At 38.9% G+C, this 23135-nt stretch overlaps 1 protein-coding gene across 3 annotated transcripts in view; it reads right to left on the bottom strand.

The window, feature by feature from the left end:
• The window catches only part of LOC122422514 (sine oculis binding protein homolog), a 165231-nt gene that overhangs the window by 129884 nt on the left and 12212 nt on the right, over positions 1-23135 (bottom strand). For all 3 annotated transcript variants that reach the window (XM_043438946.1, XM_043438947.1, XM_043438948.1), the window contains exons 2-3: positions 21255-21393; positions 18994-19179 (exon numbers count right to left, since the gene is read on the bottom strand). In XM_043438946.1, coding sequence (XP_043294881.1) covers positions 18994-19179; positions 21255-21393 — 325 coding nt within the window. The remainder of the gene's footprint in view (positions 1-18993; positions 19180-21254; positions 21394-23135) is intronic.

The following is a 23135-nucleotide window of genomic DNA, read 5'->3' as shown; positions in this document are numbered from 1 at the left end:
AACTTGAATTCTTTAACAAGACACTACCGAGCACACTGTGCCTGCAGCAGCTTAACATTAACTTAAATACTTTCACTGATCAGCCAGTGAAGGGACATCTTCTAAGTCTCTCCGAAACCTCACCTCCACTCCTCAGTACCCACTGTAGAAAGTCTGTCTTTCCTATGTACTCACCCTAAGAAGGGGGAGTAAGAAAGTAAGAGGGTAGAACTTAAGGGGTAAAAAAAACACAACCCAGAATTCTCGATACAACATTTTCTAAAATACACCCCCACAGAACACTAATACCATGGGATACTTAAAGCAATGTTATTTAAAACAAAAAAACTTCCATGGTCAAATATGTATGGGAAGCATTGGGCCAAACAAAGCTAAACAACAAGCTCTTTACTGTAAGACTTCTGGGTTCCACCAATGTGTCATTAGGAATCTTCAAGAGGGAGATAAGAGTGCAATGTATTTCACCAACGTGACCACGGACAGGTGTTTTCAGAGAGAATCCACAAGACTGGATTTCCAAGGACGTCTCCTTGAGATGTTCTGCAGTACTGCCCTGGATTAGTGCTAAAGCATGAGCACTTCTGTGTGGGTCATTAATTATCAGGAAGGTTTCTTCTCTTCTGCCCAGAATTTGGATCCTCCATTGCCGGGAGGACAAGGCCAGCAGCCACACGGCCAGTGCTAGGTGTGCTGACTGACATCCACTAGTCCTCAATAAACACCACCAGTCTGAACAAAGACACCCACAGTCCACTAAGTCCTGTAGTGTCTGCTACATGCATCATATACAGAGAAGGTGACCCTTTCTACCGTAAAGTTCGACAGAGAAAATGGGAGACATCAATAATAAGGCAATGGGGGAATAACCCTGCTCCTAATAGACTGAATAATTCAGGTTCACTGGGTGGTTGCCATGGACAGGAAACTCGATGAAAATCTTGTCCCCCATCCCCGAGTCCTGGATTTGACCCTCTGTCCAACCTCAGGTGCTCTGGGACGATTCTGCTGCAGTGATGGGTTTGCTCTTCTCTGGACCTCTCTCTCTTCTACATGGCTCAAGTCCAGGCACATGTCTCAGCATCTAGCCAACAGACGCCCATGATTAGGGACAAGGGATCAAGGTCAAAAGTGTGCACCAGCACATTGATCACTTCCGGAAAAGCAATTCCAAGCCCCTGCTCTACACAGAGGGGTATCATCTCCAAAGAAAGACAAATAGCAGCATATTAGGACTAAAGGGTCAAACTGCTTTATATAGGACTTCAGAATAAGAAAAGTATTCCCATTACCCACTATATATCTGAAGGGCTCATTTCTCCTTCTGAAATCTGGCTGCCCCATAAATTATACTTAATGGGCCTCACAGTGGTTGACAAATCTCCCCAGAGGGGGAACCTTCATTGTAGACAAAGGAGTCATTTATTTACTCAACTTTGTGTCAGACAATCTACTAGGGTCTGAAAATACACTGGATCCCAGTCCTCAAGGAGCTTCCCATGGCTGCCCCTAGCATAAAACGCCAACAAGCAGTAGAAAAGGACTATGGGAAAAGCCAGCCTGCTTATCCCCAGGGCTCTCTGTCACCACACAGGGGTCACAGGAGTCAGGCATTCTTGGTGACCACAGAGGGGGTATAGGCAGCCTCAGTGTGACTGACCAGCATGCCACGTGCCACCTCTCAGCATTCCAAGTGGTTCAGCCAGGCAGAGTTCCTGCTGCAGCTACATCCTAGGAGAGAGGAACTGACAGCCTAGAGATCAGGGGTCAGAGGGACACGTGGGGAGGGTGAAGCCTTCGCATCACACACTGCTGTCATCTCCTCAGCCCCTCCCCTGCCCTCCATGACCTGAACTCCAAGTTCCGCAGACCGAAGAGTGGGAAGCACCTTCACTGAACTAAATTTGTTGAAAGAACCAAGATGAACCTGCTGGAACACTGTCAAAAAGATAATTTCCTTCCCTCTTCACCTTCCGATCTTTGAAATATTTGTTTAGATTTCTTGAATGAGAATAATGAGCGATTGCGGGGCTCTCTGAAGGGGCCCCATGCCAATCCCTGTTTGGAAATATGATGAGCCATCACATGCCAAAACAGCCCAGCGATGGAAAAGGTAGAGGGTCACACCCACTGCAGCGCTGCAGAGTCCTCTCTTCTCTCTGCATATTCCCACTGGGCCATATCATCTACGCACTCCTGTGACTCCCGCTACCATCCATAAGATGAAGATTTCCGAATCAATACAGTTACCACTCAGTTTATATCCAACTGCCTCCCAGCGTCTTAACCTGTCACGTCCAAAGCTACATACACACCCCTTCCATTACCTGCCCCTTCAACCTTCCCATAACTGTTTCCCATCTCAGTTCCTGGCCATCCATGCAGTTACCTGCTAGCAGAAATCTGGTTATCTTTCCTGCCCCTTCCCTCCCTTTCACCTCTTATATTCTGATTAATTATCAGGTCCTCCTAAATATTTTTTATAATATATCCATTCATTCAGTTACTATTTACACAGTCTAATTACATACCAGGCACTGTCCTAGGCTATACGACACCCATCACCATGGAGTTTACTGCTGTCCATTCCAAGGAAGCCACCAACACCTCTCGCCCATACTACAGGTGGCTTCCCACTTCACTCCCATCTAGCTCATTCCCTCCACTGTGGAAATGAGGAATTCTTCTGAGGCAAATCTGATGAACTGCTTTCACCTGCCCCAAACCCTTCAGTGGCATCCACTGCCCTCAAGAAGTCAAACTGTCCCATGGCTCCCATGCTCAGGACAGCCTCTCAGCCTGTCTCCTCTCTGGGCAGTGCCTCCTTTTGTTTACCTTGAGGTGCTCTCTCCTCTGAGCCTTTCCACCTGCTGCTTCCTCCCTCAAGTACAACCTCAAAATCCTCGGCCAATTTGTATCTTATCTTAAATCTCCTCCTATGGAAGCTCTTCCTGCCCCCAAGCCTGATCAGATACCAAAGCACTCTGGACTTGATCCATCATCAGACCTGATTGAGTTCTATTTTTTTTTTTAATGTCTGTCCTTTCCAGAAAACCGTGAGCCAGTTAAGACAGAGACCATATCTGTCTTGTCCACTAGAAGGAAATGTCTGACTTTGGGCATCAGCATAAGGAGAAGAAAAAGCAGAATCCTTACTAGACGCACTTTGTGTAGTTGGATGTCCAGAGTAGGGGCAGGAGGTGGGAGAGGAAACCAAGAACACACTCTTTGCTAATCACTCAGAACAAAGTTGCCTTAGAAGGAAACACCAGTGAAAAGCCCCCAAACAGAATGCAATCATTATTTCCACTCTCCTTGGCCAACTCCATAAACTAAGTCTTCTCAACTTAACAGAAACTTTCAGAAGTCAGCATTGAGAATGTCCCTAGAATAACAAGAGTTACCAACTTAACCTTCACTCCTCTCTCTTAACCAAACTTTATTTATACCTTCAAATGATTAATTTCAAACAGTCAGGTCTTAGTTAATTCCAGAAACACACCCACCCCTCTATAAGCAAGGGCAAGGACAGCTGACATTTCCTCTTATTTCCTGTTAGCATCTTCGCACTTTGGTGACCTGGGGCAGGGTGTTCTAAAATCCAAGCTTGGTCATACCCCTCAAAAGAGTTTATAGAATGCCAAGAAAAGTTCCAGGCTGCCTCAGGAATCACAGAGATGAGTGATTTAGAATCCATGTTTAGATGGTGTCCTTAATTCTGCCATGCAAGCAACTCGGTGACCTTGGTAAGCTCATTTAGCCTCTCTAGCCTCATTTTTCTCGTCTGTAAAAGAGGAAATTTACATAGATGATCTCCTAGGTTCCTTCTAACTAAAAATCTAGGATTCAAAATTTCTCAAAACAACAAGATCCATTTAAAGGAGTGCAGCCAGGGAATAATCTTTTTCCTTTCATTTTCTTTCTTGAAGCCCTCATTTAATTTCCTTCTTTTTTCTCCTTCTTTATGACCACCATTGTTGTGCCTTGCCCTTATAGAAGAGGCTTAGAAAATTCTTTGGCTGATGGGACAATTTTTGAAGTGGACCTTTCTAAGTTCTCTAATATTTGCACCACCACAAATCTGGTACCCTCTTTTTAATCCTTTATTACATTTTCATGCTTCACTTTAAAGAGATGAACATGAATAAAATTCTGACTTTTTATATTATTTTCCATCAATTTCTGATCTTTCAGTGTGAACCTTCACACACATAGTATTTTATTCTGACTCTTCCCACAAAACAAAATTTGAGACAAAGATTTGCATGCATGTGGTTTACTGGGCATGTGATTCCAGGAAGAAGTAGGGGACAAGGGAAATGAACCTGGGGAGGACGGAAGAGCCAAAGTAACAATGTAATACTAAGTTGGCCACTATTAACAGAGACTGGTATTCAGTCATAAAGAACGTTCTCTGGAGTGTGAAATAAATTTCATAACTCTTTGAAGTGAAAAAGTGAAAATGTTAGTTGCTAAGTCGCATCAGACTCTGCGACCCCATGGACTATATAGCCCACTTGGCTCCTCTGTCCATGGAATTCTCCAGGCAAGAATACTGGAGTGGGTTGCCATTCCCTCCTCCAGGGGGTCTTCCCGACTCAGGGACTAAACCCAGATGTCCCGCATTGCAGGCAGATTCTTTACCATCTGAGCCACCAGGGAACCAGGGTGGCAAAAGGAGAAAGAATTTACTCATCACATGTCATGTCCCATTGACCTAGTGTGTCAAGCCCTCTATATTTCTGGTTTGCACTTGTGGATGTGCGGCCAAAATGACTTACATGAAGCCCATGCTGCCCTATCGGGGAAGTCCCAGGGCAAGAAACTGGAAACATATGCCAGAAGCATGAGGCAAGGCCCTTTCAGAATGCACATGTCTAAGCTGTCAAAGCACAGGAGTCACTGTGGGGCCAACAGGAGCTGGAGCGGTACCCAAGACACCAAGAGGTGTCCCAGACACAGAGCTGCCATCACTACAGGGCCTGGTTTCCTACACGTGTGTGGGACTGCCATGTGCCTTGTAGGGTATTTAGCTGCTTCCCTGGCCTCTACTTACCGGGAGCCGGCACACTAGATCCCACCCATGACAAGGTCATGAGGAGAAGACCTGACAAGCAAGGCAGATTAGGACTTCAGGGATTTCGAAAAGCTGCCCCGGCACTCACCTTAAAGATGCTATCTGTCTTTCTGATGCTTGCTATATTAGACTACTCCCTAATTTCTGTGACACAGGTAGAAGGCCTTCCCCGATCTCTTTCCAAACAGAATCAACTTAGAACTTTAATCAATATGTCCCCCGGACGGTGGCATCCTATAAGATTATCCATGATGAAAGGAGTGTTTCAATTTAAACTCCTTTGCTGGCATTTTAGTTTGTTTGGCAAATGCGTTTATACCCTCGGTACTAATATGCATGACTGCTCATAATGCCCTAATCATAAAACAGCATTTATCACATAAAGGCCCTAATAGGCACAGAGCCCTTTGTGGGGTGAGGAAGCCCTATTAGAGAACACAAATATTATTCTGTGGCAGCCCTGGTTATAGTTAAAAGATTTAGAAAAATAAGAGTTTAGAATTGTTAATTTTAATTAATAATTAATTAATTATTAATAATTTAATTGTTAATTTTAACCAGGAATGCTAAACAGGGGCTGCCTCACTGGAGCTGCAGAGTCTTTGTGTGGTAAACCTTTTAGATAAATTTAACTGATAACTTCTGCAAAAGGACTGACCTTTGTGTTCATTAAACAATAGATTACAGAAAACAGCTTTGCATTCACCTAGGTCATAAAATGTCAATAGGCCCCATGGCCAGAAGATAATGTACAAGACTCTCACAAAGAAGTATGCAGAAAACACCCTGGTTTCGTGAAGGATAAGCTGATATAATATTAAACTATCTTCCCCTTAAAAATGTACTAACTTAGAATATAAAAGCTACGGTAAAAAATAAAGATTGGCCAGACTCTGCTGCACACCCCCAGTCTGGTCTCTCTCTCTCTGTCTCTCTCTCCCTCTTTCTCTTGCCGACGCCGTTCATCCTGAGGGTACCCCTGGATCCTGCCGAGGCTGGACCCCGGCATCTACTCACACCAGTACCGTCCCCTCTGCCAGCTGTGACAACAAAAAAGATCTCCATATATTGCCTGATGTCCTCCTGGGGTGGGGGGTGGTGGTGTGCACAAATTTACCCCCTGATAAGAACCACTGCTCTAGAGTAATGTGTATCCTACTTTCTTGTCGCTCATTCAGTGACCCTTCATTTCTCTCTACTCTACACCATATCAAAAGCAGCTCTCAAGCAGATCACTTTCAGAGATATTTATGTCTCATGCCTGTAATTTAATTTTTAGGTTTCACCATGATATAATTCATGTAAACAGATGATAATTCCTTAATAATAAGGAATGATGAGATTTTAAATACTCAATTTGAGAAAGCTATGGACAGACTAGACAAAGGATAAAAATGTTAAAGCTACATTCTAAGGCTTAGTTGATGAAATCAAGAGAGGCGGGAGCTAATTTTTTTTTTTTTTTTAAATCTAGGTCTCTAAGTCAAAGACTCAAGATCTTTTGAGACAAGGATTTTTCAATCTGAATTTTGTACAGGTCATATACACACAATTTCACACTTAACTTCAAGGCCCACACTCATCCACATAGGCCCATCCAAGGAATCCCTAGGAAACAATCTTAACTACTGTTGCTGAGCATTTAAACTGTTTCCAGTTTTTAGCTATTATGAATAAATGCTACTATAAAGGTTCTTTCAAATGCTTTTGGCTCAATATATATACACTGTGGTGCTGGAGAAGACTCTAGAGAGTCCCGTGGACTACAAGGAGATCAAACCAGTCAATCCTACAGGAAATTAACCCTGAATATTCATTGGAAAGACTGATGCTGAAGCTGAAGGTTCAATACTTTGGCCACCTGATTCGAAGAGCTGATTCATTGGAAAAGACCCTGATGCTGGGAAACATTGAAGGCAAAAGGAGAAGAGGGCGACAGAGGATGAGATAGTTAGAAAGCATCACTAACTTAACAGATATGAATTTGAGCAAACTCCATGAGATAGTATAGGACAGAGGAGCCTGGCGTGTTGTAGTCCAAAGGGTCGCAAAGAGTTGGACATAACTTAGCGACTGGACAATATGTATATATATCTATATACAAACACATTTATGTTGAGTACATATCTAGGATGGAATTATTGGATAATGGGATATGTGTATGTTCAGCATTGACTTTCCCAGGTGGCTCAGTGATAAAGAATCTGCCTGCCAATTCAGAAGCCACAGGAGATGCAGATTGGATCCCTGGGTTAGGAAGAACCCCTGAAGGAGGAAAATGGCAACACCCACTCCAGTATACTTGCCTGGAAAATCCCATGGACAGGGGAGTCTGGTGGGCTATACAGTCCATGGGGTCACAAAGACTCAGACACAACTTGGCGACTGAGCACAAACACACATGTTCGGCATTAACAGATGCTGGCAATCAGCTTTCAAGAATGGTTATACTGGTTTATACTCCCACCAGCAATGTATGAGCATTCCAGTTGCTGTGATCTCCAACACTGGGTATTGTCAATTTTTTTCATTTTTGCTATTCTAGTGTTTGTATACTGGTATCTCACTGGGATTTTAAATTTTATTTTCCTAATGACTAATGAGACTGAACAACTCTTAATATGTTTATAGGCCACTTGGATATTTTCTTTAATGAAGTGCCTGTTTATATTTTTTGCTCATTTTGCCATTGGGATGTTTTCTTTTCTATTTCCAGGGGTTCTTTACGTATTGTGAATGAGTCTCTTGTGCAACATGTATTACAAACACCATTTCCCACTTTGATTTGCCACTTCATTTTTTCAAAAGATATCTTTTAATCAACAGAAATTCTTAACTTGAGCAGAGTCTATTTACTCAACCTTTTTCTTTATGGTAATGCCCACAGTATATAGTTTAAGAAGTACTGGCCTACTAAAGATCACAAATATATTCTCTGAGGTTTTCTTCTACAAGCTGTAATGTTCTACCTGTCACATTTAGATCTATGATCCATCTAGAACTGATTTTTGTGAATGGTGTGAAGAGAGTCAACATACATTTTTTTATCATGAGGACTTTTATTGAGAAGAATATTCTTTCCTCACTGCTTTACAGTCATTTTTGTTCTTACAGACTGAATGTTTGTGTCCTTCCAAAATTCATGTTGAAGCTCTAACTCCCAAGGTGATGCTGTTGGGAGATGGTGTGTTTTGAGAGTTAAGTAGGGTTAGAAGAGGTCATGAGGGTAGAACCCTGGTCTGATGGGACTATTGCCCTCATAAGAAGAGACACACGAGAGCTTGCTATCTCTTTCTGCCAAGTGAGGACACAGGGAAAAGGAACCACCTGGAACTCACAGAGCCAGTTCTTATCAGATGTTAACCCTGATGACTTTGCTCTGGACTTCCATTCTTCAGAACTGTGAGACAATTAATGTTGCTTATTTAAACAACGCAGCCTACGGTATTTTATGATGGAAACCCAAGCTGACTAATACATCTGTCATAAATAATCAATCTAGATTCTTTTCTGGATTCTATTGCAATGGCTTATATATATTTATATATCGTTATATCATTATCTCGTCTTTTTAAAAAATTCAATAGAAATTATTTATTATTGTTCATGGTTTCTGTGGATTAGGCATTTGAAAGTGATTTGGAGAAATTCTGACTCAGGGTTGCTCATGAGATTACAATCAAATGTCTTTGGGGGGCTACAGTCACCTGAAGACTTGACTTAGACAGGGGGATTCACTTCTAAGGTGGTTCAGACACAAGGCTGGCAAATCAGTGGTGGTTATTGGTAGGAGGCCTCAGTTCCTGCCTCTATGGGTCCTTCTCACAGGACTGCTTAAGTTTCTTCATGCTCCCCACAGAGTGAATAATGTGAGAGAATTATGCAGAAATTGCAATAACCTTTTATGATACCCTTAGAAGCTGGTCACACAGACTATGCCTGATTCAACGTAGGAAGACACCACCAGGAGACTACGATAATTGGGGGTCATTTTGGAAGCTGGCTACCATAATTTCATAAAGTCCAAAAATAGGCAAAAATAAGCTATATTACTTAGGGAGACATACTAAGTTGTTTCAACTATAGAAGAAAGGAAACCAATGATTACCATGAAAGTAGTTACCCTATGGAGGAAAGAAGGTTTAAGTACACAAGAATCACTATTTGTAAAAGAATGCATAATATGTTTTATGCACTTTTCCAAAATTTATATATTTCATAATTGCAAGGAAAGGTTCGATAAAACATTAAACCAAAAGAGAATTGACATGAAATAGAAAGTGCTCTTTCCTCTTTTATATCTCAATTATAGATCAATAAATCCTAAAGGATAATTTTAAATATGGTTGAAAGAAGAATAACAACAGCAACAATTAACATGAATAATATTAATTAATTAATAATTATTTTAATCTTATAATAAATATTGAGATCTGACAGTAGAAGTCTTCTAATTTTGCTTTTATTCTTCAAGATAGTTTTGGTTACTCTCACCCCTTTGCATCTCCATGTATATTTTAGAAATAGAATTTCCACATTTTATGATGAAATTTTTATCAGAATTGAATTAAATATATCAATCAATTTAGGAAGAATCTGCCTTTTTAGAATATTTAGCCTCCACTTTTTAAACATGGTGTGTCCCTTCACTGATTTAGGTTTTCTTTGTGTTTATAGTTTATATGTTTATAGTTTTTGTGTAGCAATCCGGCACACATTTCATTAGGTTTTTTCCCCCTTGGTATTTGATGGTTTGATGCTATTTTAAATGGTATTATTAAGGTTTTGTGTGTGTGTGTGTGTGTGTGTGTGTGTGTGTGTAGCTGAAATATAGAGATATAATGGATTTGGGGGTACTAATTTGTTTAGCACTAATCATTCATTATAATAGTTTACCTGTTCACTGTTGAGGGAGACAGGTTCTAAACAAAATAGCATTTCTACCTTTAAAATCTTATATTTTTTGCTTCTTTTTCTTGTCTTCTTACACTGCCTATGAATTCTAGTACAAAATTAAATAGAAATGGTGATAGTGGTTATCTTTATCTGATTCTGGGCTTCAAGAGGAAAGCTTTCAATATTTCACCATTAAGTATGATGTTAGCAGTAGGTTTCCGTGGATATTGCTTGTCACTTTATGGAAGTTCCATTCTATTCCTACTTTTATAAGAGTTTTTATTATTGTGTCAAATTTTTATCAAATTTTAAATTTCTGCAATTTTTGAGAATATTCCATGAGCTTTATTTTGTTCTGTCAATTAATTATATTAACTAATTTTTACAATTCAAATCAATCTTGCATTTCTAGAAAAAAATCTTTAGTCATGACACATTATCCTACTGTTTATATCACTGACTTTGATTTGCTATGATTTTCTTCAGGATTTTTGAATCATTGTTCATGATAAACAATTTTTCCATGTTAATGTAAACTAATTACATTAAATTATCATTTTTATTTTTAATGCCTTTGTCATGTGATGAGATCAAGGTCATGCTGGGATCATAAAATGATTTCTATTTCTCTAGGAGAGTTTCTCTAAGTTTGTTTTTATTTTTTCCTTAAATGGTAGAATTTAACACTGAAGCTATCTGGGTCTAGAATGTCCTTTGTAAAATGATTTAATTATTTAATTCCCTTACTACTCAGTAAATGTAAAATTACTCAGGTTTTCTATTTATTCCTATGCCTGTTTTGGTAAATTAAATTTGACATAATGTGACTTCTCTTTGTCAGAAATTTTGGAAAATACTTTTAGTGATCACAACTTATGTATAACATCAAAATGATCAGATTTAATAACATATGAGTGATATAATCTTGTTATTTACTCATATTTAACACTTTGTAGCACTTTTTCTCAATTTTATTTTATTTTTAATTAATTTTTATTGGAGTAGAATTGATACACAATGTTGTATTGCTTTCTATTGTATAGCACAGTCAATCAGTTATACATATATCCACTCTCTTTTTAGATTATTTTCCCATACAAGTCATTAAAGAGCATTAAGCAGAGTTCCCTGTGCTATACACAGGTTCTTATTAGTTATCTATTTTATATATAGTAGTGTGCATATGTCAACCCCAGTCTTCCAGTTTATCCCTCCTTCCCACCTTTCCCCCTTGCTAACCATAAGTTTATTTTCTGCATTTATTTATGACTCTTTCAAAGTAAAAATTAACAATCATTGAAAGCTGCCCTAAGTAGCATAAATCTTCCATCAGACTTTCAGCTGCTGCAACTATACACATAGGTAACTGGCTTTAAATATAGTCAATTGACAAATATATATTGTGGCATGTTAAAATAGACCCTTTCAAATCATAAAATCATCTAGGCAATTCACTATACAAGTCACAAAGCCAAGATTTTACAAATATAGGGAAATTACAGATTACTTCAATTAACTACATCATTTTTCAGACAAGGAAACTGAGGCTCAGAGAGGCTAAGTGGCTTATCCAAGGTTATACAATCAACAAATGGCAGAGCTGGCATTAACAATCCAGGTCTCCTGGTTCTTGCTCTGGTAGTCTCTCCACTACATCATGCTAGCATTCAACTATACACTCCATTTGGCATTAAGAATGACTGAACAGCACTCTAGAGCCAGCAAGTTGCAACTACTGAAGCCTGTATGCCTAAAGCCTTGTTGCTCCACAACAAGAGAAGCCACCGCAATGAGAAGCCTGTGCACTGCCATGAAGAGTGGCCCCCACTCACCTCAACTAGAGAAAGCCTGAGTGTAGCAAGGAAGACCCAGCACAATCAATAATAAATTCATAAAAAACAACAACAAAAGAATGACTGAACATGTTGAAATTTGAAATAACTTTTCAAGACCCCTTGATTGTCTTTAAAAAGATAAAACAGGACCCATATCATAGTCGTTAACATTTTAAAGCTTCATTTTGTGCCTTTTTTATCACTTTGAATTTTCAGTGACTATCTTCTAGCCTACATTATGTTTCAGATGCCATTTCTCCTTAACGGTCCTGAGACTCTGCCTGTAGACTTTCTACTACTCCACTTTAACTGCCCTCTACTGCCACCAGGTACCCTTGGTGCCAAGTGCTTGGTGGTCAGGGATGATATATATATTTGTACCATGTACATCTGCATGTGTGTGCGCTAAGTCACTTCAGTTGTTTCTCTTTGCGACCCTATGAACTGTAGCCCGCCAGACTCTTCTGTCCATGGGGATTCTGCAGGCAAGTATACTTGAGTGGGTTGCCATGTCCTCCTCCAGGGCATCTTTACAACCCAGGGATCGAACCTGTATCTCTTATGTATCCTGCATTGGCAGGCAAGTTCTTTATCACTAGTGCCACCTGGGAAGCTCCACCATATATATGTGTGTGTGTGTATATACATATATATATAAAATGTTTCATTATATATATTATATATAATTTGCATTTATATTGTATAGATTTATCTTATCTCATACAATATAAAGAACATTCAGTAAATACACTATTGACTGAAAGACTGATACTGTGTTTTCGATAGTCCAGTGGTATGAATATGAGTTAAGGAGATATGGCACCTAAGTTCAGCTAACAGCTTGGCCACTTACTACCTGTGTGACCTCAGACAAGTTGCTTAACTTTTCTGGGTCTCAGTTTCCTCATCTGTAAAACAAAGTTAATAAGAGCATCCACACAGAGTTGTTCTGAAAATGAGATGAGATAATCTATTAGCACATTGCCTGGCCCATAATAAGTGCTCAGAAAATATTAGCTTGATGAGATTATATCAGTACTGTTATTAACTACTACTACTCTTGCCATTTACCATAATTCCTCCTGTCCTTGTCCTAAGTGGTTTGGAAAACTCTCCAAATCTGAGGGTTCAGTGAACCTCTTCTTTTTGATGAGAAATGTATCTGCTACATAAATAGTAACTCATCCAAATCCCATTAACTGTAGGTAATTTTATTTAATAATCATATTTTAAAATTTGGACAAATAAATAAATGGCAAAGCAATTTTTATTAAATCCTGTTTTCTCAATGGCTGTTTGGAATACAGCATTCATATGCAAGCCCCAAGAATATTGAATAACAGATAAAATAAATAATGATCATAATGGAAACCACGTTCTGATTCCCACTTTCCTGCAAGTACAGCTCCATGTAAGAATTACAAGAGCCAAAAAGTAACATGCTTATTAACTGTGGGTTACTCAGCTATATACATAGAGCTTAGCAGATCACGTGAATGTTTCCATATTCTCCGTTAAGCTAATGGTTCCTTAGAGCCCAGTTCTTATAACCCCTAAAGAATTTCAAGATTTGCCTGAAAAAATACATTTCCACGACTATGACTGAACACAAATTTGGAAAGCTCACTGAAAGCAAACCATCCTGGAAGACAGGAAATGGTCACTGTTTTCCAAGAAAGGCAAGACACTTCTGCACAAAGGAAATCAAGCTGGTCTTAGGAGCTTAATCTCAAGTCCCCCACATAAACCTGTGAGTGCTGTATGGATGGACCCTATGTCTCATCTCACACATGGGAACATACTGGAATATGAATATGGTCACTTATCATTTAAGGTAAAAGACATGTTTTTCAAAACTGCCATATAAATGCATCCAGAGAAGTATATTCCCTCCTTTTTTCACATTCATTTTATTTTAAAGTATTCAGAGATCTAGAGGGATTCTAGACTTGTAACAGGCAAGTTATAAGCCTCCAGAAAAACCTGTCAAAAGACTCAGATCTAAAATACTGTTTACTAGATACAGTGTCTTCTGCTGCTGGGCTCAGTGAAACTTTCACTAGCAAAGTCTCTGCTACCTCATCAGCAAAACAAATCATACTAATCATTTTACTGACATTTTTAAGTCTTGGGAACAAAATGTTGTTCTTGGAACAAGTCTAAGAGCAAGAGATAGAAAATCTTGGTTCAAGTTCCAGCTGGTTACCTTAACCAGGAGTAGGCAAGGCGGGGAGACCTAACCTTGCCCAACCACTGCAGAGGGCTGATGTCTAGTCAATGGAAATGGAAGTGGAAGTGTTAGTTGCTCAGTTGTGTCCGACTCTTTGTGACCCCATGTACTGTATAGTACGCCAGGCTCCTCTGTCCATGGAATTCTCCAGGCAAGAATATTGGAGTGAGTAGCCACTCCCCTCTCCAGGGGATCTTCCTAACCAAGGGATCAAACCCAGGTCTCCTGCATTGCAGGCATATTCTTTACCATCTGGGCCACCTGGTCAATGGAACTGAGTGCTATTACATATGTAAAGCAATAAAGCCTAATATAAGGTCTTTGTAAAAAAAAATTACTGAATTTAAAATTCATTTTGAATGGCTTTGCTTCAACAGTCAAACTTGCAGGGGAACAGAGCAGACGTAAGTATTTTGATGGAGATTCACTATTGCACAGCTCTTATAATCCATGCCTAAAGTCCTTTAGTGGTACAGCCCTCTCTGAATGAAGTCCCAAAAGGTTGAACTCATATTAAAAATCTCTAATATGAGAAGATTTACAGCAAGGTTACAATGTAATTAACCTGACTTATCTTTCAAAACTCTTGCTGAAATATATTCTGTCACTTCAGACTATGCTTACACTCTGGTTTTTTAAATTAGCAAAGAAGGAGGTTTTCATATTCCTTCTAACTTAAAGGATAAAGGAATGTTAGCATAAAAAGAGTTGGCCAACACTTTCTATTATTTTCTAATATTATTCTTATAACTATATTCTTACAGCTATTTTTTTTAAATGGCTACTCTGTATGGCAAAACCTTACTCTGTCCACTGCAGAAAAGTTTGTGCTTTTTATTTAAGGATCATGGTGATTCCCTTCATTTGTTTGGAGGGGGGAAAAAAAGTAAAAGCAGAGCTATTATTCTGTGTTTATAACAAGTCTATTACCACAGCAACGACCGTGATGTCACAAACCCTACACCAAGGGCCAGATTCTGTCTCCGAGGAGGGAAGGGCAGCTTAGCCTCGGAAATCAGTTGAAATTGGATGGAAAGAAGCAGCCAAAGTGAGGTCAAAGCTTGCGGTAATCACCAAGGCATGAGGAGTTCCCCTTCTCAGAAGAAAAGGGGTGCAGGAACAGAAAAGCAGTCCCCGAGGCCCAGGAATAAGCTACCCCCACACTTCTGTCTGCAGCTGTGCAAAAGCAGAGTGGAAATCCAAGCGAGTGTGGTATCACCGTGTTCCCGATCACGAGAATTCCACTGGGCCCACTGGCTGCCAAACGTGGACGAGATCCAGTGGTGAGCCTGCCTGAGCACATGAAACTCTCTGGAACTAGTGCCTGACCAGATGTAGCCTTCTGGTACCTCGGAGCAGAAGCAACTTGCCTCATGATGGCAAGACTTTAAAACCAAGCTGGGGTTTTACTACTATTACTAGCTCACCCAGGTTCACAGAACCACAGATGCTTAGAGCTAGAGAACTTATCAAGTCTCCCAAAAGATGTGGGCTTGAAAAAAATAACCTTCTGCAGAAACAAGTTGTATCCCCATCATTAAGGAATCTGAAGTAGCATATTAATAAGTATTCCTATTCTGATACAGTCTAGGGAAATTCTATATAAATATGCTGAAATGGCAACTTTATATTAGAAAGAATATTGGATTAGGAATCAGAAGACTTTAGTACTAGTCTTGATTCAAGTACTTGGAAGCCACCTGACCTTGAGAAAGCCATTTAACCATCTGAGCTTTAGTTCCTTACTTAATGATATCTCAAATGCTATTTCCCAGGGTTATTATTAAGATTAAATTAAATAAAATAATAAATTTGAATGAGTTTCATAACTACAGGATTTAATATGAACATAAGGTGTTGTGAGCATTTTCACATAGCTAGTTTACAGTATAACAGGAATAATTTGAATGCTAATAGTTATTTTCTTTCCAGGAATCCAGAGTATACATACAGTGCTCATCTTCCCTATCCTGAGAGGTGGACACTTGCATGATACAGTCAACTCTAAATTATTCAGGGCCTGATTATCAAGGGGCCACTTTCTTTCAGCCATTGTATGGTTAGTTTCCCTAAGAAATGCCACATTAACCTATATATGGCTAGAAAATTGACAGTGAGTGTCCCTCAACTTATCTTGAATAACAACTCTGGTAAAAGTTTTAGCAAAAGGAAGAACTGAAATGATTAACTAGGTAGGAGTTTTTGGATACTTGGTGAACTTTACACTTATCTGTGGATAAGTACTCAAACCACTGTCACAAAGGCTATGGTCATGGTCAAAAAGGTTGAGATTAACTCAAACAAGATCCTCACGCTTTCTCAGTGAACAACAAAGTAGCCTTTACTGTCTTATGTATGTGCAATAGGAATTTGAATATGTCATTCATTCATTTATTCAACAGATCCTGGTGGACTACTATTATGTGACAAGAGCTCACCACATTCCCTAAAAACCCTGCTGTTTTCCTACCCTGTCACATCCCTTCCTCGTGATGTAACAGAGAGCACTTTGACAAAGCTCATAGCCTGACTCTTAGAAACTCTATTCACCTTCCTGTTATCATGAGACTTTTGCCAATCTTACCCTAATGCAAGGGTCAGCAAGCTATTTTCCCTGAGCCAAAGCCTGCTTGCTGCTCTTTTTGTAAATAAAGTTTTATTAGAACACAACCAGGCCCATTTGTTTATGGCCTGTTTATCTATGGCTGCTTTTCTGCTGCCACAGCAGAGTTCAGTAGCTGTGACGACCCCTGCACTAAATAACATAAGTCAAAATTCACCTCTCCTGTAAGTTTCTGCTTAGGCGATAATAGAGTAAGCTCCTTGAAAGCAGAGAACTTTGTGTACCTTTGTCTTGTCATATGGAACCCAGGAGTAGGATTGGGTCAAGATTTAGAGCAGATACAGAAAATTAAACATGTCCTCTCTTATATTCTGTTTTCAACAGATGAGTGTCCTAGAATTCCATGGAAGACAGCACAAAACCACTGGTGTTCAGTTACTCTGGCTTTTAATTCCTCAGAGTTTTTACATCTAAGACTTCCAAGGCTCAATTTTTGGCCTCTATCCTTTGCATATTTATTTCCTGATCTGATGTGGAATTAGAGTTAAATAGGAGCTGTGTGCTTGAATTCCACGTGGCTGGCTCAGCAGGAAACTCCAGGGCAGGTTTTTTGGCATGCCAAACTCATGTTAGCCTCAGCTATGCTAATTTCTAGAGCTGTTTGCTTTGCTCAAATAAACCTTAGAGGAGAATTTGCATTTGGATGCACACCTTTTTATGCACAAATTATGTGCATGATAACTCTAGGGCAGAATAAGGACTGAAAAAAAAAAAAGATGACAAAGAGGCATGGTATGTACTGAATGGTTTCCCTGCGGCAAGCACTATGTTGGTGCTTTACATACATTTTCTCATCTCAGGGCCACAACTATCTCAGGTGGTGAAACTGCGACCCCCATTTTATATATGTGGAAATTACCTAGCTTCTCTACACTCACAGACTCGGTAAATGACAAAGTCTAGATTTGAACCCAATCTATCTGAACCTGAAGCCTGTGTTCTTTTCACTGAGTCACGCTGTTTTACTGGTATCTTCAACATCACCACGCACTGAAGCCACTGACATACATCAAAACAAAGAATCCTACATTTACAAAATTAGTCAATTTTCTCTCCAGCTATTCTATGCAAAATATATCTTTGACCCTTTAGGAGATAAATCTGGGTCCCTCTGCACCATAAAACAGCCAACCAAAGAGTAACAGTGGCATTACAAAGACAAACATTACATAAAACAAAAATTATGTTAGTATTCAGTAGACAAACACGATCACAAGTGATTTTTATATGTAAATGGATTTTAATGACATATGTGAGGACCTCAGTATGAAAGGACACTTTTGCTGCTAAAATGTAATAGGTCAAGGAAGAGAATGTGACCATACCATGAAGGAAAATGTTAGTAACACTTAGAAGATGGTATAAATATATCTATAATGTAAGCCCAGTAATTTATATTTTACAAACATGTTCACCATTTATGGAAACATAACCAAACACCTATCTTCTCCCCCCGCAAAAAAAAAAAATAAAATACAAGCGTTACCTTTAATGAGTTACGGTAAGTACTGCTATCAAAATTCAATATTTATCATTGCTTAATTCAACATACAGAAAAATAACCAGCACAGCAATTAAGCATTCTAGCAAAATTCTAACATTTTACAACAAGCCAGACACAATATTACTGACCTTCTTTCTCCATGTGGAACATAACTGTAACCTAACTTGCAATATAACATCATGCTCAGCCTATAGCCATCTAGCTTAATACACTGCCATCTAATTTTCTGGAAATAGACAAGAACTGATTACATTTTCATCCAAGTAAAATCTGAATCTCCATTTTTCAAAAAGCTCTTAAAGAAAGCTTTCCAGGAATTAGAACCAACTCTGTACGAGATGAGTAACCCGGGTTGTTTCTTAAGTAGACTTAGAAGAAAGGCACACTGGGGAACAAGCCTGCCACACACGCTTTATAAATTGCCCCTTCCTTTGGGAAACGCACCAGGGAGACGTGGTCCTCACTGCACCACACCAAAGAGCTCAACCTTTTTTTCTTGTTAACCGATCAGTTTATGTCTTTTTTTTTTTTTAATTAATTTATCCTTTTTAATTTTAAATAGATTTCAGAGAAGGAAAATAACTTTTTTTGTAGCCAGGGGTAGGAAAATGTATTGTCAGTTGAAGGTCAACAGCCTAAGCACTGGTAGATTGGGGGTATTTGCTTAACAAAGTAATGCTCTTCAAATGATACATACACTCACATTTCTTAGCTGCAATGTCCCTAAAACAGTCTTTTCCAAAATAAACCTAAGCACTGAATAATTATCATAGGGCAGTTTAAACAATTTTCCGTAAATCATGATCACTGGAAACCCCAGGAGTGACTTACCTGCCGGCGGCTTTATGAAAGGTGGCGGAATTAAAGGTACAATAATGGGCACATTGCCATGATCCTTCGACCCTGCAGGCGAGTCACTGAGTCCATTTCCTGTGGCAAGCCCTGAATAGCCTGTGCTTATATTGTATGGTGAAATAACACTGTCCTCAGGTAATTTGGGTTTTGGCAAAGAATTTTCTGTAAAAGAAAAAAAAAATCATTCAATATGATGGAAAGACTTACTTTCCTTACAACCACATTTTCTCAAGTAAAATGGCTATGGAATAAAATTTTTTTTCTTGCCAATCTTTAAACACTTTACCAGAACTTAATCCTGAACCTTTCTCAGCTGTGTTACGGTAAATTTCTTATGGGCTCCTTTATCATTTGCTCCACCATGATAGCTAATATCTCTACTGTATCGTAGTGATGAATTTTAGCACTGTAAAAGCCCATAGAAAATTGAGAGGCAATTAACCTTTTACATGTACAAAGTGATATATGGCAGGCATCGCTCTCTGGCTACCAAAGGAGACGCTTAAAAAGTGCCCCCCTACGATGGTAACCAGGTCCTGATATATTATAAAGTTGAGTGGTAATATAATCAAAAGAACCAATGAGAAAGAAGCTGATGATTAGGAAAAAAGAACACAAACTGCTATTTCACAGGGTAGACTCATTAAATTAACCCATTAATAGCCATTAAAAATTAACAAAAATGGGGCTTCCCTGTGACTCAGTGGTAAAGAATTTGCCTGCCAGTGCAGGAGACACGGGTTCAATCCACGGTCCAAAAAGATCCCACATGCCTTGGAGCAGCTAAACCGGTGCACCACAAATATTGAGCCTGGACTCTAGAGCCCAGGAACCACAACTACTGAGCCCACGCATTGGCCGCAACTTGAGAAAAGCCCACACACAGCAACAAAGATACAGCAAAGTCAAAAATAAATAAATGAAATAATTTTTACAAATTAACAAAAATGATCACAAAGAAAACTTACAATGATATGAACTTTGTGAATCTTATCCTCGCATATGAACCATTAAAAAAATAAATAAAACACTCAACCATGGAACACAACTTTTTCCCTTCAGTAGCATATCACGGCATTCTCTCCATGTTCCCCAGAGGCAAAGATTATTACTAGACCAAGTATTAAATGAGCTATTAGTTTATAGAATATAAACTCATGACTTGCATTTTTCATTTACAGTGAAATTGATGATATTATCTCTGTAACATGATATGGACAATTTCATAGCAAGCTTAACATAAAATTTGTCAGGTATGTTCAATTCCACATGCCTGCAGGACAGCTCATTTACATTTCGTTGCTTGGCATATAAGAAGGAAAAGCACTATCTTAGAGACTGGAAATAAAATGCTTGAACAGGTAGTGTATGCCAAAAGATTTTGCATGCAATGAAAATACAGATCAAATTGCCAATGATATCACACAATTAGTTTAGCCCACATTTTATTCAAGTTCCCCAAATGAATAGCTTCTTCACATACTCCTCTTCTTTTCTTCGATGAACAAATCTTCAATCCATATTTAGGTTCATAAATTCAGTATGCAGAGCAACACCCACCAAGGGTTCTAGGCTCCCCTCATGGGGTATTTGGCATTGCTACCCACTGGAAGAATTAGTGTTAAGTCAACTCTGCCAAGCCTCTAATTTCTACTCCCTGGCCAGGCTTCGATGATAATTCCTAAAGAATAACATAGGATCCAATCATCTACTACTCTCTTACTTTTCTTCTTACCCTATCCAAGGCTGTGGGGATAAGGTGAAAACTTCAAACAGAAAATAGAAGTAGGGCTCTCCTTTAGAATTCTCACCTAAAACTGGGGGGCAAGAAGAGAAATTACCAAATTAACCATGATTGTCTCTTGCAGTCTGAAACTTTAAACCTAACATTTCACTTAACAGCACCAGCCCTTAAAAACTGATATATCAAAGGGTTTAGGAAAGTAGAAGTTAGTAAACACTGTCCCTTTCTCTATATTTGTGAGCAGGACTGCAGTGTTTAGGATCCCTAGCCCTGTCTAGCTAGCCCTCCCATAGCTGGAAGGAGATTAAGCTGTGTCTGTTTTTGTTTTATGTTGTGCTCTTATATTCTGCTTATGGGAAAGCACTCCTGGGGATGCACATTTAAATCAACTATTGGCATAATCAACAAAATGAGTCCCAGAGCAACTCAATTCTGGCAGGTTGAGATAGTTAATCCTTGTTTGCATGAACAAAGGGACATTAAATGTCATTACCTTTGAGAACAGAAATGTGCTGCCGGCTCTCTCCATCTGTAGGATAGCTCCTGAATTCAATATCTTCACCATCTTTCAATTCAACCTTATCATAGCCATACCAGCCAAGGAGTTCATTCATGGTGTTTTCTGCAAAGTTCTGAAAGAAAAGCATAGGCTATTTATGTATATAATCAATAACTATTTGAAAAAGAATGCATACATTGAATTCTATTAGCACCACCCCGTATTCTGCCAGCCTTGCCCTTCCTTCCTTAGAGTCATGTTCATTTTTCAAATCACGTTTGAAAACTGTCATGCATTTAAATCTCAGGATGACGCACCCAATTATGACAGGCCTTCAGACATTTGCAATTTAAAGATAATAAGAAAAAAGGCATTTGTCAGTTTTGCTTAAGAATAGGAAGTCATATTTTGGCATATCCTTCTGCAAAGTCTGTATCTTGAACTAATACAAAAATATTGAAAGGTAAAAGCACGAAAACAGCTAAGAAGAGATTTCAAAACTGAAAACAATCGAGCATTTTGTGGCTCAGATTAATTTAAATTAGAATTGCTTTCTAACTCAGGTGGTGTTTCTTAACATGACTCTGATCTCAGATAAAGCAAAATCTCAGCAAAGAAATAATTCCTCAGCTGTCAACCACTACCATCCAGGAAGCTGAGTAGGCTATAAGGGTTTCCCTTTTTAATTTTATGTTTTGTAACAGTAGTCTTTAAACATCAAAGCATATCTTCCTTTATGAATTCCATAAGTGACAGATTCTTTCCCCATGAAATCAAAGGTCACTATGATTGTCTTCTGACAAATAACATAAAAGCACCAAATAACTTTAAGGTTACTAATCAGCTCAGATTTTGGATAACACGTGAAAACACTTTATGAACTATAAATCAATATACAATCAGCCATATAGTATCTGCAGGTTCCATATCCATAGATTCAAGGTACCCCCAAGGAAAATATTTAGGAAAAAATTTTAAGAAACTTCCAAAAAGCAAAACTTGACTTTGTCATGCAGGCAACTATTTACATAGCACTTATATTGTACTTACAACTCTTTACCTAGCATTTACATTATATTAGGTATTATAAATAATCTAGAGATGAGTTAAAGTATATGGCAGGGGTGCGCATAGGTTATATGAAAATGCTACACCATTTCACACAAGGGACTTGAGTACTTAAGAATCTGGTATTCCAGTGTGGAGGCAGGATGCCCTGAAACCAATCCCCTGTGGATTTGGAGGGACAACTCTATAAATGTAAGGTATTATTGTTGTTAGTATAGATGTCAAGCTGTGGAAATAATGGGTAAATAATAGTTGAACAAATTTAAAGCTTATACTACCAGGTGACTATTTTTAATGAACTTAACCACTGCTAGGTCTTAATGCTTGTGTGTGCCTCAAAGTATCTCTATCTGAGAAACACAGAGGAGAGAAGGGATTACCCGGGCTGAGGGGTGGCAGAAATGAGGAGACTGGTCAAAGGGTATAGTACAGAACCGTGTATACTACTGTGATTGTAGCTAAGAACACTATCATACACTTGAATGTTGCTGAGAGAGTTGATTCTACATCTTCTCACTGTAAAAAAGGTAACTATGTTACAGGATAGAGGTGGTACCTAATACTGTGGTTGTAGTCACTTTACAATATATAAATGTATCAAACCAACACATTGTACACCTTAAACTTATACAATGTTTTCTGTCAATTATATCTCAATTAAACTGGAAAAATTAATAGAAGGAAGAATCCTATACCATAGAGTAAGAGCTTAATAAATGTTTGCTGAATGAATTTTTTTCTGTTCAGTTCAGTAGCTCAGTCGTGTCTGACTCTTTGCGACCCCCTGAATCGCACCACGTCAGGCCT

Source organism: Cervus canadensis, chromosome 20, assembly GCF_019320065.1.
Source record: "Cervus canadensis isolate Bull #8, Minnesota chromosome 20, ASM1932006v1, whole genome shotgun sequence".
NCBI classification, from domain to species: Eukaryota; Metazoa; Chordata; class Mammalia; order Artiodactyla; family Cervidae; genus Cervus; species Cervus canadensis.
This window is presented reverse-complemented; position numbering and strand designations above follow the sequence as displayed.